Source organism: Microtus ochrogaster, unplaced genomic scaffold (genome assembly GCF_000317375.1).
Source record: "Microtus ochrogaster isolate Prairie Vole_2 unplaced genomic scaffold, MicOch1.0 UNK1, whole genome shotgun sequence".
NCBI lineage: Eukaryota > Metazoa > Chordata > Mammalia > Rodentia > Cricetidae > Microtus > Microtus ochrogaster.
Window position 1 is genome coordinate 6,171,811 of NW_004949099.1, and position 25,396 is coordinate 6,197,206.

Consider the following 25,396-nt stretch of genomic DNA (forward strand, 5'->3'; position numbering starts at 1 on the left):
TTATTTATTTATTTATTTATTTATTTATTTATTTATTTATTTTGTATACAGCATTCTGTCTGGATGTTTTGCCAACAGGCCAGAAGAGGGAGTCAGATCTCATAGATGGTTATGAGCCATCATGTAGTTGCTGGGAATTTAACTCAGGACCTCTGGAAGAGCAGCCTGTACTCTTAACCGCTAAGCCATCTCTCCAGCCCCAGTACCTTTTTTTAAAAAATAAAACTTTTTATTTCGTGTGTGTGCCTGAGTATGCCTGCACCACATATGTACAGTGCCCACAGAGATCCAAAGAATGTATCAAATCTCCTAGAAGTGACATTATAGATTATTGTAACTGTTGTGTAGTGCTGGGAACTGAAACCAAGTCCTCTACATGAGCAGCGAGTGCTCTTTAACTCTTGAACCATCTCTCCAGGCACAAGCACCTCTTACCACTTCACTTTCATCTGGAAATACAGCTCTTGACCAGCTTGAAATGACATGGTTCTCTTTAGAAAGTGAACTTAACCTTCATTTGTCTGTGTAGCTCCTTAAAAGACTGGATTTATTCTTAGCAATTTTCCTCAGGGGCTCTATATTTGTTTCTAGATAAGCTTTCTGGTGACCGGATAAAGCAAGTCATGGAGCACATCTGGAAGCTGCAGGAATTCTGTAACAGCATGGCGAAACTGGATATAGACGGCTATGAGTACGCATACCTTAAAGCTATAGTTCTCTTTAGCCCCGGTAAGATATGTGGAGGGACTTGTGACACTTTGCACTGTGTCTACTGATGTTTCTGAATACGGCCATGTTGTCATCAGTTGTGTAGGAGAGCCCTTCAATGTTTTACATACCCCAGTGTGTTCAGAATAAGCGCTTTGCTATCTAGCTAGCATCACTACAGCATTTGTTAAATCCTTGCCTTTATAGCACTGAAGAAATGTGCCTGGGGATTCATGTTTTAACCAAGACATTGGCCATATAAGACCACCATCCTGTGGTCCTTTTTGTTTGGGCTCTGCGGTTTCCAGGTTCTCCGAGCACATAAAATCCAGGCAGACTGAAACTCAGCTTTTCTATCTCTGTGGATAGCAATAGCTACTAGGCCTGACTATTCCTGGTGGAAAGAAAAGATGCCTGGACTGGCTTCACATTCTTCATCTCTATAGCTGTTCTCAAAGCCTCTGGAGAAGTCACTAGGGCTGATCATTTACCTCAACAGCAAGGGCTGAAAGTAGCATAACCCTTCTCTTCTTTCTCAGACTCCTTACTCTAAAACAAAAGTATCTATTAAGAAGGAGTTATTATGTAATCAAACATCTAGAAAGAGATGGTTCCTCACATATCTTAAAATTTGTGTTTCCTAGTGTAGCAAAAAGCAAGAAGTATAGAGCCAATGCAGGGGCTGATTAGGTGGGGTAGTTAGGCTCCAAGTAGGAGTCAACAACCTAGGTGTTTCTTACAGCCTTGGAAAAATAGAGGCAAAGCCAGTATTCTGACAACTTCCCAGTTCACTGAGCCAGCTTTCAGAGTTTAATTGCTTATATTTGATAAGTTTATCAAGTTAAGAATAAAAAGAAAGATTAAGATGTCTATGACACTTTGTAAATACAAAGAGAAACTTGGGGTTACTTTTCTGTTTTCAGATCATCCAGGTTTGACGGGCACAAGCCAGATTGAGAAATTTCAGGAGAAGGCACAGATGGAGCTACAGGACTATGTTCAGAAAACCTACTCAGAAGACACATACAGGTGAAGCATGGGGCCCTGCCCAACATAGACAGGGGTGGGTGTGGCTGGGTCAGATTCTAGCAATTTGGCAGAGCCTCCATTAGATTACTGGCATCTCCAGGTGTACAGGCAAGAATGTGTAAGAATAAGGGAATGCTAGTCGGGAAGCTTGAGACTACTGGTGATAGCCAGAAAGGGAGTGCTTTCCTGAACCTAATTCCACGGGGCTCGGTTCTCACACTTTACAGAGGTGCTCAGCACCCCTGGGGAAAGGCAACACTAGAGTATTTGACAGAAATGAAATCTGGCCTCTATAAAGGAGGGGAGTGAGTTACATAAAGTAATTTTAACAATAGGGTGTGTGTATTAGCCTAATACAGATTTAGACAGTATTAATAGTTGATCTGCCAAACAACAGAATGCATGGCAAGCTTTTCCAGGTCAAATTTTTAACTCTACCTTTCCTCCAAAGTAAACAAATCAACAGTCCAGAAAGACGTTTAGCCTGCTTTCCCCAGTCTTGTTCCTGTGTAGAATTCTGTTGTAGGCTCACTGAGCCACCAGGACTTCCTCATGTCCTGTGCTTCTCAAAGGAAATGCTGCTGTACCAGTCAGTGGCTCTGGTAGGTTTTTCTGTCTGAAGTCAAAAGAGTTTTATGCCCATCTTTTTAGCCTACATGCAAATTCCCCAAACCAACTTCCACTAGGATCACTGAAGACCTGGAGTCACACATGTGGAGAGTGACTTCAGTCTCTGGTACACAGAGAATGAGATTGTCTGCTTAAGCACCCATTCCCATAATTCCAGTCTGGCCTGGTATGCAAGGAAATTGTTCTCTTAGGAGGCCACAGTGCTCCCATAGTTCGTGTGGTCCATAGATGTCTCATTTTGAAGCCTGAGCCTTTCGTGGACCAGTCATGGACCAGGGAAAGAGGGTAGAGATGAAGACACCATGGGATTCAGGGCCAAAAATGAAGAAAGCTTCCCTATAGACATCAGAAACCCACTTAGGCATTTCTTCAGGGGAGGACTTTCATATGTATAGCATATTCTACTGAATTCTTTGTCTGTCTGTGTAAATATGTGGGTATATGAGCAAGGTGCCTCATTGGATTTCAGAGGACAAACCTTGGAAGTTTTCTTTCATCTTGAGGCTTGAACACATGGTCAAGCTTTTTGGCATACTTCTTTACCTACTAAGCCAACACATGGTCCCTGTAACTCACTTTTCAGCTTTCCAATCCTGTGCCTTTTTCATATTAGTTCTCCTGAAGTACCCTGACTTGCCTTATCATTCAGCCTCTGAGGCCCAGCTTCAGGAATTCCAACCTGATTTGCCTTGCTGACTTCGTGGGACCACTTGATCTGTTCAGCTTCTTAGATGTTGTGTGGTGTCTTTACACCTTTACCCTCAGGACTGAAGCACAGAGACAGAGGGTGACTGAATGAATGAATGGGTAGTATCTCAGGAGTATGCTTATGGAAAGTATGTATCTTAATTAAAAAAAGATTGATGACAGAGTCTCACTATGCTGAGATTGAATACACTTGGTAGACCAGGCCAGCCTCACACTCACAGAAATCCATCTCCCTTGCCTCCCAAGTGCTGGAATTAAAGGTATCTACCACCATGCATGGGACATACTTCCTTTTTGTGTGTCTGTGTTGGTGCCGTGGGGTTCTGGGAATCAAATTCAGGTTAAAATTAACCTTGGCAATTGCACCTTTACCCACTAAGCTATCTTATCAGCTTCCTACTCCTTTTTAAAAACAAGGGGCTAGAGCAGTATTTCTCTACCTTCCTAATGCTGTGACCCTTTAATGCAGTTCCTCATGTTGTGGTGCCTCCCTTCTCTTCCTCCCTCCCCTCCCCCACAGCCATAGAAGCAGGCAGACCTCTGAGAGTTTGAGGCTAGCCTGGTCTACAGAGCTAGTTTCAGAAAAGCCAAGGCTGCCTTAAAAAACAAAACAAAATTTGTTGGTGCTTCATAACTGTAGTTTTGTTGTTATGAATTGTAAACATCTGCTTTTTTTTTTTTTGATGGTCTTAGGCTACCCCTGTGAAAAGGTCATCTATCCGTACCTCCCCACCCCCAAGGGGTCTTGACCCACAGGTTGAAAACCACTGGGCTAGAGAGATGGATCAACAGGGTACTTACTGCCCTTGCAGAGGACCAGGGTTCAGTTCCCCAGAACCCGCATGGTGGCTTATATCCCTGTCTGTAACTCAGTATCCAAGGATCAAACATCCTCTTCTGACCTCTGTAGGCATCTGGCATTCATGTGATATATATACATATATGCAGGTAAAACATTCATACACATAAATCTAAATTTTTTTTCATAAACAACTTAGGTACTGTAGTAAACTTGGAACATTCTAGAAAGCAAAAGAGGGAAAGAAAATTACTTCCATCATTCAAGGATGCCTAGTATTAATGTGTATATATTTACTTTCAAAACATTTTTAATTTATATGTAATTGGGATCATACATAAATTCCAGAAGGGTTCTAACCTTTTTTCACTTGGCTACTGACATACTTTGCCTACCTTCCCATGGCTAACATGCCAAGAGGAGCCAACCATGAGCATGTCGTGAGCATTCTTCCAGATGCTTCCTTTACACACATGAACCACACAGCTGTGCTCCTTTTAAGTATGCATTGAGAAATATGGATCTCTTTGTTTACCAGTAACTACAGATGTTATGCCTCACTGTGTAGCACAAGCTGGTCTCCCTCCAGCCTTTATACCTCTTGCATCAGCTTTCCTGAATGCTGTGGTTACAGATAGGCACCACCACAGTATTCTTCCTTTAATGAGTTTGTAGGGATATTCCATACATTAACATATTGTCTGTTGATGACTCTTCAGTTTGATTGTGTGCAGGTGGGAAGAGTAGCTTTGAATAGCACGGGAACTTCATACTTATCATCAAACTCTTTTTACAAGCTGGGTGGTGGTGGTGGTGGTGGTGGTGTATACCTTTAATCCCAGCACGTGGGAGGCAGAGGCAGGCAGATTTCTGTGAGTTCAAGGCCAACCTGGTCTACAGAGCAAATTCCAGGATAGCCAGAGCTGATACAGAGAAACCCTTTCTCCCCCAAAAATTTAAAAGAAAAAAACCAAGCCTCTTTTTACATTCATGTTGTGTGTATATGTGTGGGCACACATGTGTGTACTTGTGGAAGGGCCAAGGACAGCTTGTAGAAGAGACAGGTAGATGTAGATTTGTTAGGAACTGGCCTGGATTGGGACTCCATTTCTCTAATGCCTCCTCTCTCTTCCAGATTGGCAAGGATTCTCGTCCGCCTTCCAGCTCTCAGGCTCATGAGCTCCAACATAACAGAAGAACTTTTTTTTACTGGTCTCATTGGCAATGTTTCAATAGACAGCATAATTCCCTACATCCTCAAGATGGAGACAGCAGAATATAATGGCCAGATCACCGGAGGCAGTCTATAGTGCACAAACGGCAGCTGCCAACAGTGGGATGCCTCCTAGGACTGCAGGTGCAAGAGAAGGGAAGTAGCAGTGTCTTGGTGTGTGCAGGTGTCTCCAGTGTGCTAGCCACTTCCTCCTGTTCATCACAGACAGTAGCAACTAAAGACATAGAACACTTCCCTGCCCTAGGAAATGTTTTAATGCCTTTTGGTGAAGCAGATTTTGGAACAATCTTTTAATTCAATTTGTATTTAGAAATTCTCAAAGGGCAAAAAACAATACTGAAGTTTTATAATGTCAGAGACTAGTATTAAAAGAACCTAAGAACAGTATGTGTAAATACATTTAAAAAGAAAAAAAAGAGTCCTTGGAATTAATAGCTACTAATTACCAGGGTAATGTTAGCACTTTCTAAGCACTTCTTATCAAATCTGCAATGTTAACATCTTTGCCTGTGGACAGGGCAAATGGAAAACTGTGTGTCCTTTTTGTCAAAATGCTAATGATTTCTGTGAAAACTCACTAGGGTACAGGAGACAATCGTTGACATTTAGAAGAGAGCTTTGCTCCTAGCTTTGTGCAGTGGTGGTGCTGAGCTAAATTCCTGTGAGTGAAATGTGGATCTCTGGCATTGTCCCATTAAGAGCTTCTGTGCCAGCCAGAGAGGCACATCTGTCGATTCTTCCAGAACCCGGACTTCGCTAGTTTTCAAAATTAGATTGCAGCTTGCCGAGTTTCTATGATGAGAGTAATTCTCTAGTGACTGAAAAGTATGCTCAGGTCCCACTACAAATCCATAGGAACTTGACCTTTGACCAAAAATTACAAGGTGGGTGATCTGCACCCTTTGACAACACTTCATGAGTATGACCTGTAGTAGTTCATGCCATCCAGGGGCAGTGAGGGTTTCTATTCCTAGCGTGCCTGGGGAGGGGCCAGTATCTGTGATCACTTAGAGCCTGCAGCTGAATGGGAGCTATGTATCCTTGCTGCCTGTTGAGGGGGTGGGCCTTAGAAAGCTGAACAAAAGCTATCAAGATAAGATAAATTCTTTCTGATCTTAAAAGTATTATTTTTTTTTTGGTATACTGGGACTCTCTGGTATGTGCTAGTCCAACAAAGCTCTCTAGGATGTTTGAAGTAATAGAAGCAAACCACCCTCCCTTTCAAAAGAGGATGCAAAAGCAATCCTCAGATAGGGCATATAGTGCAGGCCTGTGACCTCAGCACTTGGGAGGCTGAGGCAGGAGGATTATAGATTCAGGGCCAATCTGAGCAACTTAATGAAACTCCTTTTGAGTTTTAAAGGGATCTGGGGAGTGGGGTGGGATGGTGATTTAGTGGTAGAGTACTTGCCTAGCATGCACTAGGTCCTGGGTTTCATCCCCAGTACCCAAATGAGGAAGAAAAAGCAAAATAGTTAATTGGCCATAGTTTCCAACAGAGTTCATAATTCAGTTCCAAGGAAGTTAGATCTGACTTAAAGTTCTCTGCAGTACAAGTCTGCAGCAGCTGGAAAAAAAGCGGAAGGTTAAGACAGGTATTTGGTGTTTGCTTTTTGATTAGAGAAATTAAGAAAATTACCTCCTATAAGGTTAAGTTTGTACCTGTTAAAGGACAGTTATGGGGCTTAAGGCTAGACAGGCTGGTTCCTTTTGAGAGTTAATGACACTTTACTCACTGTCAGTGGGACTTGAGTGCAGATAGTATCTCTAGCTTCTAAATTCTCAGCTAGATTTTGAAGCCAGCGTTGGAAAATAGTAGGAATGGCCAGTAAAAAATGATGGAAAGGACTTAATTTTGCCAGCTTAAAAGTTTTCTTTTTGTGTGTGTATTCAAAATTAAGACAAAATGACTGGACATGAGTATAGTATAGTGGGCCTGTTTCATCTCTTTAGAGGGTTCCATAGTACTCTATACATCTTATAGTTGCTGGCTTTGCTTCTCTTAGGATTGTACAGTGTGAGCATGCCAGTCATTTCTAGGCCACTCAGAGAGGGCCTGGGCATCCCCTATCAGGCTATTTAGACCATGGTTGGATACAAAGTACCAACCTCTGAGAAGATAGAACTGGAGGGAGAAAAAGATTTTGCTTGGAAAAAAGCTGTTGACTCTAACCTGCCTGATCCTTTTTTAAGTCCCATCATTGGTAATGCCCAATTTACAGAGCTGCTTTGGGCCAACCTCCTACACTGGTTGTCCAGATCTTCATGGCCTTACCTTTAACACTTGTATCCTCACAATGTTCTCATTAACTGAAATCACTGCAAACTTTGAGTGCTTCTCCATTCCATCTTGTCATATCTAGGAAGATCAGCCCCAGTCGTTTCTTAAGAGAGAACCCAATCCAATGTAGTCAGTGCCTGGGCTCCAGTTTTCAGGGGTTTCCATCCTATCGGGTCTGTGATACTCCAAATCTGATGAAGCAGGACAGGCATGTCTAAACACTCCTCTTGGGTAGGTGGACAGACACACACTGACATGGCTACTGGCTAACTGGACTTTTCCAGAAGTATCTCAAATAATGTTAAAATAGTTCCAAGTTGAAGTTTGAAATAAAACAGACCAGGAGATGTAGACAAAGACCAAATTCCCTAAACAAGTTAATTCACAAGGTGTTCAATATAGTGTGTCACCATCCTTCCAGTTTGCAGTGTGTGTTGAGGGGGCTCATTTACTATCTCGTCTCTTCCTGAGGCTGCAGTTGGGGTTGTACTGTCTGGGTTTCTGTACTGAAGTTCAAGTGGAGTCACTTATGCCCTTAGGATGGTTCTCTAGTTTGTCAGTGTCAGTATTAGATGTGGACAGTATTCTGGGGTAGACACTACATCAACCAGGGTGGCCAGTGTGGTCCCCAAGTAGAGCAGCAGCATCTATAATACACACACTTGTTTCTTGAAGGGAAACCCTGATCAACATCCCTGACAGCAAGATCTGTCTTCTGGGACCTGATGTCAGGGGAATTTGGAAGCCTGTTGCTGCTTTCCAGTGGCTGGTAAGCACTGGTAAGCAGTGGGGCTGTTGGTGCTGCTGAAACTCTTCTCTAAGTCCAAGCCCAAGCCATGAAAAGCACCATCTGACTGCTGCTTTTCTCCAGAGGGAGGGGGAGGGTTCTGGGAACATCTCACACTGGCAGAACAGGTGCCCCACCTTTTCGTTTGCCTAACTTCCAGTCTCTAGATTTTGTGGCTCTTTGCAAAAGTCTTAACTCTTACGTTAGTTTCTATATAAGTCAATTCCAAAATGAGATGGGGTTGGCCTAGGTGTTTTGTACAAGTTTCTGGACTTCCTTCCTCATTGAGTGCCTCCCATCAGTGTGTACTTTCTGTGCACAACCTGTCCCTTCAGCCGCACTGTGCATGTCCAGATTTATAGGCCTAGATGACTGAATGAATGTACATGTGTTCATATTATCTTTGTACAGTGTATATAATGTGTGTACATAGGTGTACATTATGTATACAGACATGTAGCCACGTATCCAAACTTCTATGTTGTCAAGAGTTGATGCTAGCGTTGCTAATGTGAATGGATGTGGGTATTGCAAGGGTCCCCTGACAGGGATATACTGGTGAATTTCTTACCAACTTCATTTTCCTAGGAAGCTGTCTAGAAAGGGCCAAGTGCCACTCACTCCTGCATAAGGAAGCCTCAAGCCAGAAAGGTCCTGACAGGAGGGCAGTTCTCTAGGTTTAGAAAGGCCCAGAAGATGGTGGAAGAGATGTTAGCCTAATACCAAAACTAAGTGGTAGCTATAAGCCTACTTTCCACAAACCAGTTTACCCTAACTGGAGGGAATTTAGTGGCTGAGACAGGCACTCGGGGATCCAGAGGGCTGCTGCAGTCTCTCTTGTTTACCCTGTGCTCTGTCAGTAAGACTTGGGTACTGTCTGGTGGTAAAAGTAACCAGCCTACCAAACAATGTTAGCTATTAACTGTGGCATATAAACCACAAATAGTCAATTGTCCCTTTAACTAGAAGCAAGTGAAGGGTTATCCTAACTTAACTACATTCTATAAAAGTTTTAATTAACAGTAAGAAAGCGAAGGCTGACATATTTTCCTCATCCACCAGGTCTATTCTGATGAAATTTGTTCCCTATGATTGAGATTTTAGGCTGAGATGGAATTTGGGAGCCAGGGCCCAGCTTGACAGAGCTGCTAGTGGCCATGGTAAACAGCACCTGTCTTGGAGGAAGCCAAGTGCATAAATCTTGCCTGACCCACAGGTTGTTGCTCTTTGTGTTTTAAGAATAATTATTAAGACTGTAGTCCTCAGTGCCTTTGGTGAGATGTGGGTCATTTGGCTTCAGCTTCCCACTTGTGTCCCTGGCCTCACCGTTCATGGTTGTTCAATCTTGCCTGTGTCATTGCCTGTTGTGACAATCACACTATTCAAAGTGGCTTTCCAAGTAAAACACAGGGAAGCTTGGCAGTCTCTAAACGAATCTTTTCATTTTCTTTGGGGGCTATTGTCTTAGCAGCAACCTAAGAGTGAGTTTAAAAATGGCTTAGGAAGGAGAAGAACATCAGACATTTCTAATGCTCAGCAATACGCACTTTCAGTTAATTTTCAAGAATTTTGGTATTTATACATGGGATGTAGGGAAAATGTTCAACATTATATCAAGTTTTAGTGTTTGGGTAACATTTGGTATAGACTGCACATTAAAAATGGCCTTTCTTCGGGAAATTATCGTCATCAGTTGTCATCCCAACAGCCTGCTCATTCACGGATGCCAATGTACACACAACTCAAGTGCTGGAATATTTTTCTAGTTTGTTTTCCCAATTAACTTGTAAATCAGTGTTCAACTAGTTTTATAACTGAAGAGCTGCACATTTTTCATAGTATCAACTAGTTTGTACCTGTAGTTTGGATTTCTCTGTTAAGATACAGCGCATTATCTACCCCCCTACCCTACCCACTCTTCCTTTTTAAAGGACATCTAAAGGAAAGTCCAGTGTGGAATTTTCTTGGGATCGGTTGTATAACTTCTGCCCTTTACACCATGGATGCCATTACCTTTTGAATTCAGGTTTAAAACCTATGGAGAGCTGCCATTTTGTACAGCTTTTCTCCCTGTGTAAATGAGCTATGTGATGGCATTTAAAACCCGCATGTTCTTTTTAAATTCAATTTTCTATCTAATCAATGTCTTCAGTCCTGAAGGAGAATCTGCATTGTTGTGTCTGTGTAGAGTTGCTGTGCATGGTTATGAGCGCCTTTTACTAAACGCTGTTCAATGTGGCTTTGTTGTTGTGGCTTAATACTACCTACATGAGGTTTATACTATTAAAGTAAATTAAAGACTAGCACGTGTACCGCTCATATTTTTTCCTTAAAACAGTAATGTGGCCTGAACCCATTCTCTGCCCTCCATCAGCACCCTAACCTTGGCCAAGGTAACTTCCATCAGTTTGAAAGACCTTTGGTGGAAAAACTCAGACTGAACTCTACCATGGCCATCAGAATGGAGGTAAGGATTACCTACACAGACATTTTCAGAGCAGTCAGACCCACATACTAGGTAACTGCTGTGGAGTAAAAACTGTGTCCTCAGATTCAATAGTTGAACAAACTGCTCTCACATCTTCTGGTCTTTACAATGAGGGTTCAGAGACCCAAAGTAGATCCTGACAGAGCTCATGGCTGCCTATGACACCTCAATATGAAAACTGTCAACTTGATCAAGTCCTTGTGTGGTCAGTTAGTTATGTGTGTAAAATCTATCATTCCTAAATTAAAAAAAAAACAACAACACAGATTTAAAGAGATGATTTCTCCCAGTGCCATTGATTTTCTCACGCAGGCATCTGCTGCTCACAGAAGTTCAAGCCATCAGTAACAGTGGTTCTGTAGAAGTTATCAGCTGCCCGTATGTTGTTCCTGTAGCCCTGTCACAACTTTGGCAGGTGCCAGGATTGGGACTGAAATCAAGCACTCTTGTCCCTTATACATTATTAGAGCCACAAGCACCCATTCCACTGTAGCCCCTTCAGGCCATCTGAGCACAGGTGCAAAACCAGAACCAGAGCGGAGAATGAAAGGCACAATTCTGTAAATCTAAGCATGCCAGTAGCTCTGCTCTGTTGTAACTAAAGGGCCTTGGGCATTTTTTTTTTTAAACAACTATTGCTTTTGCTATGCCCCATTAACTCATATGGTCAGATGCCAACGGGTCTGTGGTAAATATTAAGGTAACCCTGGAAGGTTGCTGCCCACAAATGATGGAGGCAGCATAGCTAAAATGGTAATGATAACTAGGGAAAATAACTACTAAGAAGTCACACACAGTCTCTTTCAGCCTAGTAAGCAGGGCTGAAAATCAAGTCAAATGGGCTCCAAGATATCACCCAAGTGGCATCTTCACTATCAAGCCCAGAAAGATCCCTTGCTACAGCCAACGGAGTACCACTGCCCCCTCCACCCACAGGCATGGACTTCCCAGGAAGCAAAGATTACTGGGCTTTAGAACACTGTCCACCTGCTTTCTTTGGACTGTTACGTACAAAAGAATCTACAGAGAAGAACATCTATTCTACCAGCTACAGGCTCACCAGATAAAGTGGCCCTAACAGCTCCCAGAGTGGTGACTAGAAGAAGATTAAATGCAAGAACCAGGGGACATGTTACTCACAGACTGCCTTGTACCCTCAGCCCAAAGCTTTTTGTCACCGATGGTCTTTGTACCAGCAGGACCAGACTTACCATGTACAGGAAGACAATCTTTTATTGACATCTGTTCAGCAGCTGGCAACTCTGGCCTTCTCCCCAAGTCCTTTAAATGGTTGTGCAAGCAGGCCTTCCCATTGCAGAGTTCCATCAGTCCATCACAAAGGACCTTGCCCAGACCTAAGTGCTGGCTTTCAGAGTAGCTTTGTACTTCCCTGTCATCTCCTTGGGTAAGGGCACCAGGCCAGGGCAGGGCACCTGACCTTCCACTTCACACATGCACTCCCTCAAGCAGTACTTCCGGGGGCCAAAGTTGGCTGGATGAGATCGCTGCTGTTTCTCCAGCTCCTCCTCCCTGAGGGTTTCCCTGGCAAGGAACATACACAGTAGCAAAACATGACCAGGGGCTCCAGACAACAGGCAGCCTCTTCCGTGTGAGGGAAAGGCACTGAGAAGCATCCAACTGGAGCATCCCACAGGGCCCAGGCAAAGGAGCCTGGGTCTCCAGAGACTTTCTTGCCCTCCCTCCCTCCCTTCCGTAAAAAAGAAATCTGGGAACAGGCTCTAAGCTTCCCTTTAGCTGCATGCATGTCAAAGTAGGGACCACCCTTGTTACAGTAAGGGAGTAGACAAAGGATTTGGTGAATTGTTTACATCTGCTGATCAGAAAGACCAGGTCTAAATTGATCCTGCCACCCGAGGTCTTGTTACTAACTGGAGCTAAAGAACTTTCTCTCTCCACCCCATCTCTGCACATTCCCTTCACCCTCACATTTTTGGGGATAAGGCTTGCTCCTGTCAGGTCAACCCAGTAACTCACTCTTTCTTGCCCAAAATTTTCTTTATGTGCTCCATGATCTCTTTATTACTCTTGGTCTCCACGTCTACCAGCACCTGCTCCCCAGAATCTGTAAACAAGAGGCACAAAGGGAGGAGAGCTGATTCAAGCATACTTTTCAGTCTCAACAGGTTAGGGCTGCCAGGTGTAATACACCTGTAGCCTCATGAGGTAGGATGATTAACATATCAAGACCAGCTTAGACTTCAATTTTCTTTTAGTAGTAGAATTCAGTATTTTTTAATTTAAATTATGTATATATGTGCATTCATGCACGAAAGTACAGGTACTTGAGGAGTCAAGAAGAGAGTTACCCATCTGACTCAAGTCCTCTAGAAGAGGACCTTTAATTGCTAAGCCATCACTCCAATAATTTTTGCATAACTGATGATGATACCCTCCCACTTTCCATTTTTAAGAAACACGAGCAGACAAATTTCTCTATAGATCACTGTAGTCCCATCCCTATAACAATGCAATTTTTGTTTGTTTCTAGACAGGGTTTCTCTGTGTAGCCCTGGCTGTCCTAAAACTCTCTATGGAGACTACGCTAGCCTCTAACTCAGAAATCTGCCTATCTCTACAATACAGTTTTTATGGAAGCTTAACAAAATGAGTCTACAATTCATATGGAAATGAAAAACTACAATTTTGAAATTAAAGAAAATAGGAAAGCTAGAGGTACAGCTCAAGGCCAGTCTTCCAAGACCCTAAGAGCTAAAAATAAGATAAGGGGGTGTCTGCTTCCCAAGTGTTCTATAGCTAAAGGTTACTGTAACCAAAACAGAGACAAGCCCAACAATAGGCATACCACCAAATGGGACAAAACCAAGCCCAACACCAAATAAACCCTTGTACTGGCAACTGTTTCCAGCAAAGATGGCAAGAAAATTCCAAGTTAAGTTTTCTTCATCCAACACTAGAACTGGGTACTCACATACAGATGAAAGAAAAAAAATAAAATGGACCAGAAACTAAGGCTGTGTGTGTGCCCACATGTGGAGGACAGGGTGAATCTGTGTAGTCTGTTTTCAAGTGCTAAGTCATTTAGCTGGCCCGTGCTAAAACATTTTACAAAATTTATAAAAGAATGTAGTTCACCAGACCATGTTTGCCCTGCATATAAAGACACTGGGTGCAGCCCCCCAGCATAGCAAACAAAAACACCACAGGAGAAAATCTTCATGACCTTTAACCAAGGAGCAATTTTTTTTGCAGGCATAATATCTAAAGTGTGATCCATAAAGTCCATCAGTAACTTGAATTTGAAATTCCTTACTTTGTGTTATAGAAGGCACTGTAAGCCAGGAACTGGGAAAAAGCACATATGTCTGAATTCATAACTAAGGAAGATAACCTGACTAAATTAGATATTTTGCCCATTTTTTAAAGTAAATAAAAACAAAATAGTCAACATTAGTCATTAAGAAAATACAATATTACAAAAGAGCGGACACTAGTGAAGAGGCTCGACAGCAGATGGAGACACTATTTGTGGAGATGCACAACAATAGTACTGCCTAGAAAAATGAACCGAGACAAGAAAACTGCCAAGATTAGTGAAGCGGTGTCATGCTTTGTTTGCATATGAATGTTACTATAAGTAAAATATCCTAAGCAATCTATAAAATTACCAAAAACTAACTACCACCAAACCACAAGAAAATGAAAATTTCAAAATACTAAAAGCAAAACCATAGCTAGCCTTCTTCTAGAAATTGGCAAACATCTTCAAGTTTATATAATCCCAGCACTCAGCAGGCCAAGACAGGAGCACCACAAATTTAAGGCTAGCCCCTGAACATTTAAAAAAAAAAAAAGAATAACAAAGTAACTTGGGGAGGGGAAATAGAGATAAAATTAGTACCCAATTTGGTGAAAGAATTCAGAAATTAAGCAATAAAGTAGCTTCTGTGTATGGTAAAACATGCAATTGGGGTCTGGCAAGATGGCTCAATGGTTAAGGGCACTTCCCTTCCCAACACCCATATAATGGCTAACAACCATCTGTAACTTCAGTTGCTGATGATCCAATGCTGTCTTCTTACCTCCCAGGTACCATGCATACATGTAGTACACATACATACAGATATAAATCTTTAAAAAAGCATACATTGGACTATTTCAAACCAAAGCACATAACTCAGTGATTTTAATAATACAAATACACCCTGTACCTACTTACCACAGTCACTATCCCCATTCCTGGCTAGCACTTCAATGTTCTGAAAGTTACCTCTTTTGGAAATTTCCAGTCTACCAGATTGAAGCAGGTATCAGCACTTAGTCTTTTGCCACAGCACATAGATTACACTGTTGTTCCCCATCCTGGTGACTGATTTTGAACAAAGATACTAAGGAAATCCAGTGAGAAAAAGTACAGCAGTGTTCAACAGCTGGGTATCCTCAGTGCAAAAACCAAAACTCAACTTTAGTACACAGGAAAGAACTTGAAAAGTGTATCACAGGCAGGGTGGAGAGGGCTCAATGGTTAAGAGTGTTTGCTGAACAATCAATCATAAGGACCAGAGTTAAGATCCCAGCACCCACGAAACAAGTGGGTGGGTCACGCTACACCTATAATCCTAGTTCAAAGCAGGGGCACAAACAAGGATTGCTGGGGCTTGGTGACTTCCAGCCTACCCAAAAACACAATCCTGAAGTTCACAGAGAGACCCTACCTTAAAGTAGAGTGATAGAGGAAGACATCCAAAACCTTCTTCTGGCCTCCATGTGTGCACAAAGGCACTTGTACCCACACACACAAATTATACGCATTTCAATAAATATATCTCAGGCTGGGAAGATGACTTAACACTTAGTGCTCTTGCAGAGGACCCAGCTTTGATCCCCAGCATCCACTTAGAAACTCAAAACACATGTTAACCTGTTTTAGAAGATCTTGCCTTTGTTGGCTCTTGCATGCATCTGGTGCACATAAACTCATGCAAGCAAACCCACATAACAAACTTAAAAATCTAAAGTATCACAGGGACATAAAACATAATTATACGCCTCTAAGGAAAAATGAGAGGGGCTTTGGGGTAAGCAAAGGCATCATGGATAGGCCACAGACCCACTAAACCAGAAAAAAAGTGGATGATCTAGCACTGACACAAATTAAAATCTTCACACCCCCACATGGGGGTTGGGAGTTAAGAGGCCACAGATTTGAAAGTTGCCATATACCTACTGCCTCAAACAGAACTGTACCCAGACACTACACACAGAACAGTGAGAAGACAGTCTACAGTCACTCCTAAAAGAAGCTGCCAGAACAAAAAGGGACTTTGCAGATGTGCTCAACTGAATATGACCTCAAAAGTTGTGTTGGAGGCTGGGCGATGGTGGCGCATGCCTTTAATCCCAGCACTCGGAAGGCAGAGGCAGGCGGATCTCTGTGAGTTCGAGACCAGCCTGGTCTACAGAGCTAGTTCCAGGACAGGCTCCAAAGCCACAGAGAAACCCTGTCTCGAAAAAAAAAAAAAAAAAAAAAAAGGTGTGTTGGAAATTCCTGATGGCATCTGCAGGGGGTACTTCTAGGAGGTGACCAGGATTAGATGAGGCCATGAAGGTGAGTCCCAGGAAGGCAGCAGTGATTGTGTGAAGAGGAGAGACAAGTTACCAGCTTGCTATCTGGTCACATGACCTTCTACTCTTTTTTTTTTTTTTTGTTACACAACAAAAAAATGCTCTGTACATGCGGTCCCTTCAACCTTGTTCTCCTGAGCCCACACCTTGTGATCTGTTCTCTGTGGCTGCTCATGCCCGCTATAGAACCAAAATATTTCTCTGGAGTGAGTAAGCCTCTCAGTGCTGTGTTCACCATCTTTACTGCTCTTTTCACCCAGGTGTAGGTCCTGCCACTTTCCCTGCACAAATCTTTATCAAGGTCTCAGCACTTAAAAGCTCATGCAGGGCTCATCAATAGGTGACTGGATGAGTTGAGAGACTAACATAGTGGAAGATGCTCAGCTGCAACAAACCAAGAGAAGCTGGGGTCCTCCAGGCTGGGAGTCCTAGCACTCAGAAAGATGAAGCAGGAGCCAAGGAGTTTGAGGTCAGCCTGGCAATATAACGAGACCCTGTCTCTAAAAGGATAAAGTGGATGGGATGTGACTGCGTGGTAGGGCACACACTTAGCACTTGAAAGACCCTGGGTTTAGCCTTAGATGATGATGATTTGAAAACAAAGTATGTAAAAGGTTTTTGCAAAAGAAAATGTACCAGGTTCCTCCCAGCCCTCCTTGCATTTGGGCTATGGTTCCTAAGGACCAAGATACAGCCCTATGGTATAGTCAGTCTTTCCCACGAGGCACAGGGACTACCAGCACAAGCAGATAGCCTTGCTATGTCATGGGCAGAGTTTTGAGGGCAGGTTCATATCCTAGTACAGTTCCTAGCCAGGGACGGGTTCTTTACCCCACTGACTCTATTATCCAGAAATGGGAAAGAAATGCTCCCAATAGACTCTTAGCCATATGAAATTCAGAGGCAAAGCAGGCAGGTATATAGTGGCCGTAACTAACCCCAGCACTTGAGAGTCTCAGCCAGGAGGACTCAAAAGTTTGAGGCCAGTCTGTGCTACACATTCCTATCTCAAACAAAAAGTCCTAAGCTACTGCCCATGTAGAAAGGAGCATATATACAGACTCATCCTATGTCATGCAGTGGCTTCATTTCTCCAGGGCTGGCTGTGACTCCAATCTGCAACATTTGCCCAGAAATCTCATCGAGGCCCTAAGAACACTTCCTTCACCACAGGACTAGTTGACCATCTTTCTGGTTTCCTTTATATTCTGTCTCCCCCATACACAGAACACCTTCACACACACACACACACACACACACACACACACACACACACACACACACACGCCAAAGCGTTTGCCCATGGACTTTGGACTTTTGACTGCCCAGCACCTGGCTCCAAGCTAACCCTTAGCAACACCCCTTATGTGCACAGATGTATAATGATCCTTCTTCCTGTGGTACTTTCTACTCATTACTCATGAACCAGTAATGGGCTGCTGGTGCCTGGCATCAGGACAAGCAAGCAGGGTCTCAATAAGATACCTAGTGGGACCAGGAAGGAGACTGTGGTCAGCACTGAGGGGCACTAGGTGCCTGAGGGCCAAATCCAGGCTTAGAGAATATTTGGTTTTGAGGTTTTGCAGTATAGTGCACACTCTACCACTGGAGCTATGGACACACACCCCAGCAAAGGAATTCTTTAAGCTCATGGACAGAAAGTGAAGACATCAGCAAAGAGCAGCAAAGGAAATGTGGGTAGATTGGCCCACATGACAGGCAGAGAACAGAAGATAAGTTGGAGAAGACAGGTGGGAGAGCTGGGTTCAGATCTCAGAAGCCAAAGGGTACCTGGAGAGGGAAGTTAAGGGTCATAGTGCTGTTTAGATAGCTCGACTGTTACCTTCACAAAGGGCTGGAAAAGGGCAGGTGGTCTTCCATGTCTCACTTACCTAGATAGAACCGCAGGAAAGGTGATGGCGTCATGTTCTTAAACAGCATGATCTGCACCCAAGGGTTCTTATACTGGATCTGAGGGATGTTGAAAAACACAAATTTCCTGCAAAAGGCAAGAAATGAACCCATGCAACAGCTTTCTAGAAATGAACTCATGTGCACCTCCATGTCTAATGTCAGAGCACTCCAGATCTCCAGCTCCTTTCTGCTTTCTGGACTGCAATACAGTTCTTTCTCTTAGGCTGGTTCCACTCTCTGTTAGCAGTTCGTTGGGAGGTATTCCAAATTCTGGCATCTCCAATGCAATCCAGGCTTCACCTTCACAATTTCATAAAATGGGCTCTCGGGAACACCATGTAGGAACTGCCCTGCCAAACGCCTGTCTTCAACAGCTTTCTTGACCTTTCCTTAACCTTCCATAACCCCTTCTTGATTCCTTCTTGACTAAATCCAGAACTACATGGCTGAAGCTGTCAAGTTGTTCTTGCTTGGGCTGAAACCTGGCCCCCTCTAAGACTTGTATTTGCATAAACCTTGACTGGTTGGTGGGTTTCTTTCTCTTTTTTCTCCCGTTTGGTTTTCCAAGACAGGGTTGCTCTGTATAGTCCTCAATGTCTTAGCATTCACTCACAAGACTGGCCTTGAACACAGAAATCCACCTGCCGGGGCTGGAAAGATGGCTCAGTAGTTATGAGTACTGACTGCTTTCCCAAAGGACCCAGATTCAAATCCTAGCACCCACATGGCAGCTGACAACTGTCACAAGATCTGACACTCTCACATAGATTTACCTGCAGCAAAACACCAATGCACATAAAAGTAGATTAAAAAACAGAAGAAATCTCCCTGCCTCTGCCTCTCTGTCTCCAGAGTGATGACAGTAAGGGTGTGTGCCACCACTGCCTGGCTTGGCTGATAGTTTCTAAACAGAAAAATCTATCAGGCTCATTCTCTTCATAGGAATTGTTACAAGATTAGGAGGGTGGTGTCTTTCCTTAGGTAACACTCCCTTTGTTCCATTTAGCATCAGGCCTTTCTTTAAACGTTTTTTTATCTCCTTGAGGACAGGACATGGCTCCATCATTACATATCCTAGTGCTCCTCTCAAATTGTGCATTTTATATTTTTCTTTGCCCTATGTCTTTTCATTTTAAACCTGCATAACCACTTGACACAGTCAATACTAGGCTGTCTTGAAATCTCTGCCAACCTCATCAATCCAAATCTCAAGTTAACCTCAGGAAGATTTTTTTTGGGGGGGGGGGACAAGGGCAAAAAGCAGCCACACTCTTTGTCAAAATATCACAATGCTCTCTAGGCCAACTGCTAACACTTTCCCCTCTGAACTCTCTTGAGCTAGTCCCCCACAGTTCATAGTGCTCTCATCACCACTGTCTTCCACATTCCTGCTAGGGTAGCTCAGTAAGCCTCACTTAAGTGTTCAAATGTGTTTCTAGTCCAAAGTCCCAAAGTCTTCCTTATTCTTCCAACAAACATCATGGTAAGACCAGTCCTTGGTACCAACTTCTATTTTAGTTACTGTTCTATTGATGTGAAGAGACACCATGACTAAGGAAACCTCTATAAAAGAAAGCATTTAATTGGGAGCTTGCTTACAGTTCAGAGGGTTATTCCATTATTATCATCTAAGGGAGTTTGGTGGTAGGCAGACAGGCATGGTGCTGAAGAAGTAGCCAAGGGCTTACATCTGATCTCTAAGTTGCAAGTAGAGGCACTGAGCCTTACATGGGCTTTTAAAACCTCAAAGCCTACTCTCAGCAACACACTTCCTCCAACAAGGCCACACCTCCTAATTCTTCTAATCTTCACAAACCGTGTCACTCCTTGGTGACTAAGCATTCATATATATGAGTCTTTGGAGGGCATTCTCATTCAAACCACCATACCATGTAACAGCTTTCAAAAAAAATGAACCTATGTAAATCTATGTAAGGGGTTTTTTCCCTGAAATTCTATGCATACCTTTTCCATGGAGAAAGTCCAGGATTTGCCACAGATTATAAGAGGGACCTGCGTCCAAAAACAGGCAGAGGACTGTCCCAAGTTCAGTGTCCCCAGCACTTGCACACTGTAAGCATCAGTACTCTAGATTGGTCACTAAGGAAAACAAACCAATGCCCCTGTAGGGCATTCAGACTCGCCAGCACAAAGGCCAGAGTCCTGGGCACACAGGGCTGCATCTCCATGTGTCTAGTGACCACGTTACTGAGGCTCCTTAGAGCACTGTGTAGAGGAATGACCTGAGGATCACAGGAGTGTTTATAATACAGACATGAAAGAAAACTTCTAATTGGAGAAGGCTGAAATCAGATAACTTTGAATACACTAAAATATTTACATGGCAAAAAATGACAAAAAGTCAACACCCGCTGAATGGGTGTGGTGATACAACTAGAACCCTAGCGGCGCGACAGTGCCTGAGGCAGGAGGGTGGAGTCCAAGGCCAGCCTGGGCCACACAACAGTCAAACAAAAAGCGTGATCATTTTCTAAGTCATTAAAAAATAAATCCATTAAACATTAAAAAGTGACAATTCTGCTAAAATGGCATTGTGCACATCATCAGTAAAAGTGACGTAACTCGAGGCTGTAGGAGAGGGTGTGTTTGAACTGCCTTAACCTGTCTAGCAGCCAGTTTATGACTAGAAGCTTTAAAGCATCCTGACTCTAACTAACTTCATCCCCCTTTTAGATAGCTCTGTATCTAAATGAACAACATGGAACAGAAGGTGAAAACACTGGTGTGCAGGCTACAGTGTTCAGGTCAGCATGGTGCACCAGGAGAGACTTGGCATAGCTCCATACAGCAGGGCACCTCACCAGCATGCACAAGGCTCAGGACTTCATCCCAGAACCACAAAGCGATAAAGCATACATAGCTGTACACAACACAGAGTACATCTAGGCCACTCCTGGCTCTGCATACTGAGCCCTTACCACCCTTACCCTGCCTTGTATAAGGACTACCCTGCTGTCTGTCTTCTGGATTCAAAGGGCCGACAGGAAGTACCAGGTAAGGGCAGCTACTTCTTTTCTTGGTTCGGCCCTGGCATGACCAGCCTGAAGGCCCCTGTGGACAAAACCCTTGGTCCTCAGGCTCCAACAGACATTCTTTCCCTCACCTGTCCAGCCTAGACTAGGGTCTGTGCTTCTCCTCAAGGTGTCTTTTCTCCATTTCTGTACATGCTTAAATAAGGCTTGTTAAATGCCCTCACTCAAAGGCATCCCTGATTCCTGCTCAGTCTGCCCCCCACCCATAGACAAGGCTCTGGACCCATGGAACAGAAGCTTGGCCTCAGACATTCTGCCTGGCTATAGATCCTGGCTTTCTACTTCTAGTCACACGAACCAGGGCAGGGAATGGCTCTTTGCCTCAGTGATTATGCCAAGAGGGCAGCCCTCTTGGTCATCAGGTTCCTACACCATCAGTCCAGATTGAAGCATCTAAAAATAATTTGAGGGATAAAACTGACTCAACAGAAAGCCTGCCTGAAACCACTTAAATCACTGCCACAACTGGGACAGAATCTGCAATTAGAGTGACAAAAACGAAATGGTTATTTCCAATAAAACAAAAGGACTCGTTAAAACCAGAAAATTAGTCATAGTATTCTCTTTTACTCAAAGTCACAGTAACATGAATATTCTTGTGCTTAAATTATCAGAGAATTCAGGATGGTGGTGGTGCAGGCCTTTAATCCCAGCACTCGGGAGGCAGAGGCAGGCGGATCTCTGTGAGTTCGAGGCTAGCCTGGTCTATAGAGTGAGTTCCAGGACAGGCTCCAAAGCTACAGAGAACCCCTATCTTGAAAAAAACAAAAAACAACAACAAAAAATTATCAGAGTATTCATGTTCTCTCTGAACTTCAGAAGTAACCTAGGGAGGGCAGGCTGAAAAGGATGCAGGCGTGGGCAGTGGCTACATTCCTCTTCCGGCAGGGCAAGTCTGCAAGCAGTGTTCAATCTAAAACATTTAAAGGGTGCTAAGGAGATGCCTCAGTCAGTAAAGTGCTTGCTGTACAAGCATGAAGACCAGAGTTTGAACCTCAGAACCCACACAAAAACAAACTAACTAAAAACTAGGGGCTATAAAGATGGCTCAGTGGTTAAGAGCACTTGTTGCTCTTGCAGAAGACCTGGGTTCAGTTCCCAGCACCCACGTGGTAGCCCACAATTCCAGAGATCTGATTCCCTCTTCTGACTTTTGTGGGCACTAGGCATGCATGTGGTGCACATACATACATGAAGGCAAAACACTCACATATAAATTTTTTAAAAGCCAGTGAGGTGTGTTGGTATACACCTTTAAACTCTGTAGTCAGAAAGCAGAGAGAGGCAAGAAGATCTCTCGTGAGCTGGAGGCTAGCCTTGTCTATACAAGATTTCCAGACCAGTGAGACTCTGTTTCAGCTAAAACTTTTTTTTAGCTGAAACAAATAAAATAAAGATTTTATTTGGGACTGGAGAAATGGCCCATCAGTTAAGAGTGCTTACTGAGCCAGGTGGTGGTGATGCACACCTTTAATCCCAGCACTCAGGAGGCAGAGGCAGGTGGATCTCTGTGGATTCGAGACCAGCCTGGTCTATACAGTTAGTTTCAGGACAGCTAGATCTATCACATAGAGAAATACTGTCTTGAAAAACCAATAGAAAGAAAGAAAGAAAGAAAGAAAGAAAGAAAGAAAGAAAGAAAGAAAGAAAGGAAGAAAGATAGGGGATATTTACTGTTCTTCCAGTGGATCTTAGTTCAGTTCCCAGTACCCACCTATATCAGACACCTCACAACCAGCTGTGACTCCAATTCCACAGGATCCAACACCCTATGGCCTCAGAAGGCACCTGCACACACTCCCGCACACCACACACATGTACACTTACACACACACACACACACAGTGTGACTAAGTTCACAGAGGCACACAACACACCCACAGAGATAAGAATAAATCTAGAAAAAGAAGGCCAGTCGTGGTGGCACTTGTAATCTCAGCACTAGGAGGGAGGGATGTAGACCAGAAACTTCTCCAGGGCTTGCTGACCAGCCTACCTGAATCCATGAAGCCCAAGGAAGAGATCCTATTTCAAAAAGAAAAAACAAACAAGTTTTCCAGTTCCTTAGAAACACAACCTTTGGTTGAACGCTGGCGTACGTACACACACACACACACACACACACACACACACACACACACACACAGCTCTCTGAGTAAGTAATTACATCAACAAACTTGAAAAGCTCCAAGTCCTGCCTCTGGGGAAGAAACATAGCCCTGAAGACTCCCAAAGCACACCCTCCGAAAGCTCAAAGGCAGAACGTACCCCTCGGCAGGTCTCTGCTCCTTCCTATCCCAAAGCAGAGTGATGTCCCAACACCACAGAGCCTTGTGCAAACAAACCAGAGCATAGTCAAATACTAGAAACAATCTAGCACTAAGAATCTTAGAATAGTTCTTACTGTGAACCAAAGGCCAAAGGTCAGTACCTACTGCACTCTGCCATGTACTCTATGATCACCCCCTACACACACACACACACACACCCGCAAGACACTGACTTTGTGGTGCTACAACTCAAAAAGGGTTTCCAGAAGTTGAGCAAACGGCTGCAAGGTCACACAACTAGTTAGGAAGAGGCCTCAGCTGTTCCTGCTCTGGGCTTCTACCACACAGGCCTGTCACTCAAATGATCACGCTCTGCAGCCTGAGAGCTTCCTCTTAAGAGCATGAATCCCTGAAAAGAAAGCAGAGTTCAAGCCCTCTGGTCCACCGACACACAGTCTTCCAGAAGGTCCTCACCTCAACAGATCCCAGGCTAGCAGTTCCTAGCTCCTGGGGGGGTGGGGGGTGGGGTCACTTGACCCAAAAAAAAAAAATGGTTAGGAGTCAAGGCCGACCAGGAATTACTCTTTTCTCATCCTGATTCGTCCCACAACCCCGTTTCGTCTACAGCCATGGGCTGGTTTCTCCCAAAGATCAGTAAGTGCTGAAGGATCCAAGGCAGCGCTCAGGGATGCTAACCGGTCAAAGAAACCTTTCAGTCTGCCGCTGTCCTAAGCTGCAGCAAGCCATGGTGTGCACGGGTGCGGAAACTTAACAACTCCGCTCCCAACGCCAAAGTTTCCCACGCCACACAGCGGCTCGTGTCGTCTGGTTCGTGTCGTACAAGCTGCCAGCCCCGGAGCCGCTACTCATCCCTAGGGTGGAGTGGCGCTGGGATTTCTATCGGAACCTGTCGGGATGCCCTCCACCGCGTCAACTTTTCCCCCGAACCCCGCCGGGTGGGACCCACACTGACCTGGCGCCTTCGCCCAGCTCCCCGTGCGTGTTGTAGTTCACAGTCATGACCTTCACCGACTCCTTGAACACCACGTCCCCGCGGTTCAAGTACTGCAGCGTGCGGCGGATAGGGAAGCGGCCCTTCATCGGCATGGCGGCGGCGTCTCCAGCTTCTCGAGCCACGGGCCCGCGGGTCTCCCTGACGCGGGGAATCTTGGGAGGCGACTCCCGGCGGGCCGCGCAGCTGCAAGGCAGCCTGGGACTCGTAGTCCCGACCCGGGGTTGCAACCGTTCCCGCTCTGGAAGTCAACTGGTCGGTTTGTCCTTGTAGAAACCAAGTGTCCTCTCCCAAGATCTCCAGTTCTGAAATGAAGCTCGACTGAGAAGTCCTACCGAGTCATAAAAACTGATTTGCAAAGGAGGAAAGAACGTGACTTGCTCTGTCGCGTCCGGGTTGGCTATGAAGGACTCTGCTCAGAAGATATGACAGATACTGCACTCTAGGAGTCAACAACCAATGTCACTCTGCGCTGTAACGTTTTAAAGATTTTTTTTTCTTTTTGTTTTTTCGAGACAGGGTTTCTCTGTAGCTTTGGAGTCTGTCCTGAAACTAGCTCTTGTAGAAAAGTTTTATTTTTATCTTGGCGTCTTGCCTGTGTTTTGTTTATGCATTACGTGCATGCAGTGCCCACAAAGGCCAGAAGGGGGCGTGAAACTGGCGTTACAGCTGGTTATGAGCAGCTGGAAACTGAATCCTGGTCCTCTCCAAGGAGCAGCAAGTGCTCTTAACTGCTGAGCCATTTTTCCAGTCCCTCATACTGTAATTTTTATCATTGTTTATAGGTGAAATGGGTTTTTCTTCAGACTTTCCAAGATTTTTCCTTTGTGCTTAGCTTATGAAGTTTGAGATATGCAGAGTATAATTTTAGTATTTGTC

The 25,396-nt window shown here is 44.1% G+C and overlaps 2 protein-coding genes across 6 annotated transcripts in view; one reads left to right on the plus strand and one right to left on the minus strand.

Annotated features, from left to right (window-relative positions):
• The window catches only part of Nr2c2 (nuclear receptor subfamily 2 group C member 2), a 64,885-nt gene extending 54,434 nt beyond the window's left edge, over positions 1-10,451 (plus strand). For all 5 annotated transcript variants that reach the window (XM_013352977.2, XM_026788176.1, XM_005364897.2 and 2 more), the window contains 3 exons: positions 592-729; positions 1,632-1,737; positions 5,010-10,451. In XM_013352977.2, coding sequence (XP_013208431.1) covers positions 592-729; positions 1,632-1,737; positions 5,010-5,184 — 419 coding nt within the window. In that variant the 3' untranslated portion in view covers positions 5,185-10,451. The remainder of the gene's footprint in view (positions 1-591; positions 730-1,631; positions 1,738-5,009) is intronic.
• Positions 10,452-11,879: 1,428 nt separating this feature from the next.
• On the minus strand, positions 11,880-24,684 carry Mrps25 (mitochondrial ribosomal protein S25). The gene is made up of 4 exons (XM_005364899.2): positions 24,479-24,684; positions 18,161-18,267; positions 12,660-12,747; positions 11,880-12,206 (listed from the first exon to the last, which is right to left on the minus strand). The coding sequence occupies exons 1-4, from the start codon at positions 24,610-24,612 to the stop codon at positions 12,020-12,022; spliced, it is 516 nt and encodes a 171-aa protein (XP_005364956.1). The 5' UTR covers positions 24,613-24,684; the 3' UTR covers positions 11,880-12,019.
• Between the last annotated feature and the right edge of the window lie 712 nt (positions 24,685-25,396).

Bases quoted from the DNA above. Each gene is read 5' to 3' on its own strand.
- Mrps25 (XM_005364899.2), bottom strand. From the start codon at position 24,612: ATGCCGATGAAGGGCCGCTTCCCTATCCGCCGCACGCTGCAGTACTTG. The intron at 18,268-24,478 runs GTCAGTGTGGGT...TGCCTTTTGCAG, and splicing joins GAGCTGGGCGAAGGCGCCAG to GAAATTTGTGTTTTTCAACA. The intron at 12,207-12,659 runs GTGAGTTACTGG...GTTCCTTGCCAG, and splicing joins AAAATTTTGGGCAAGAAAGA to GGAAACCCTCAGGGAGGAGG.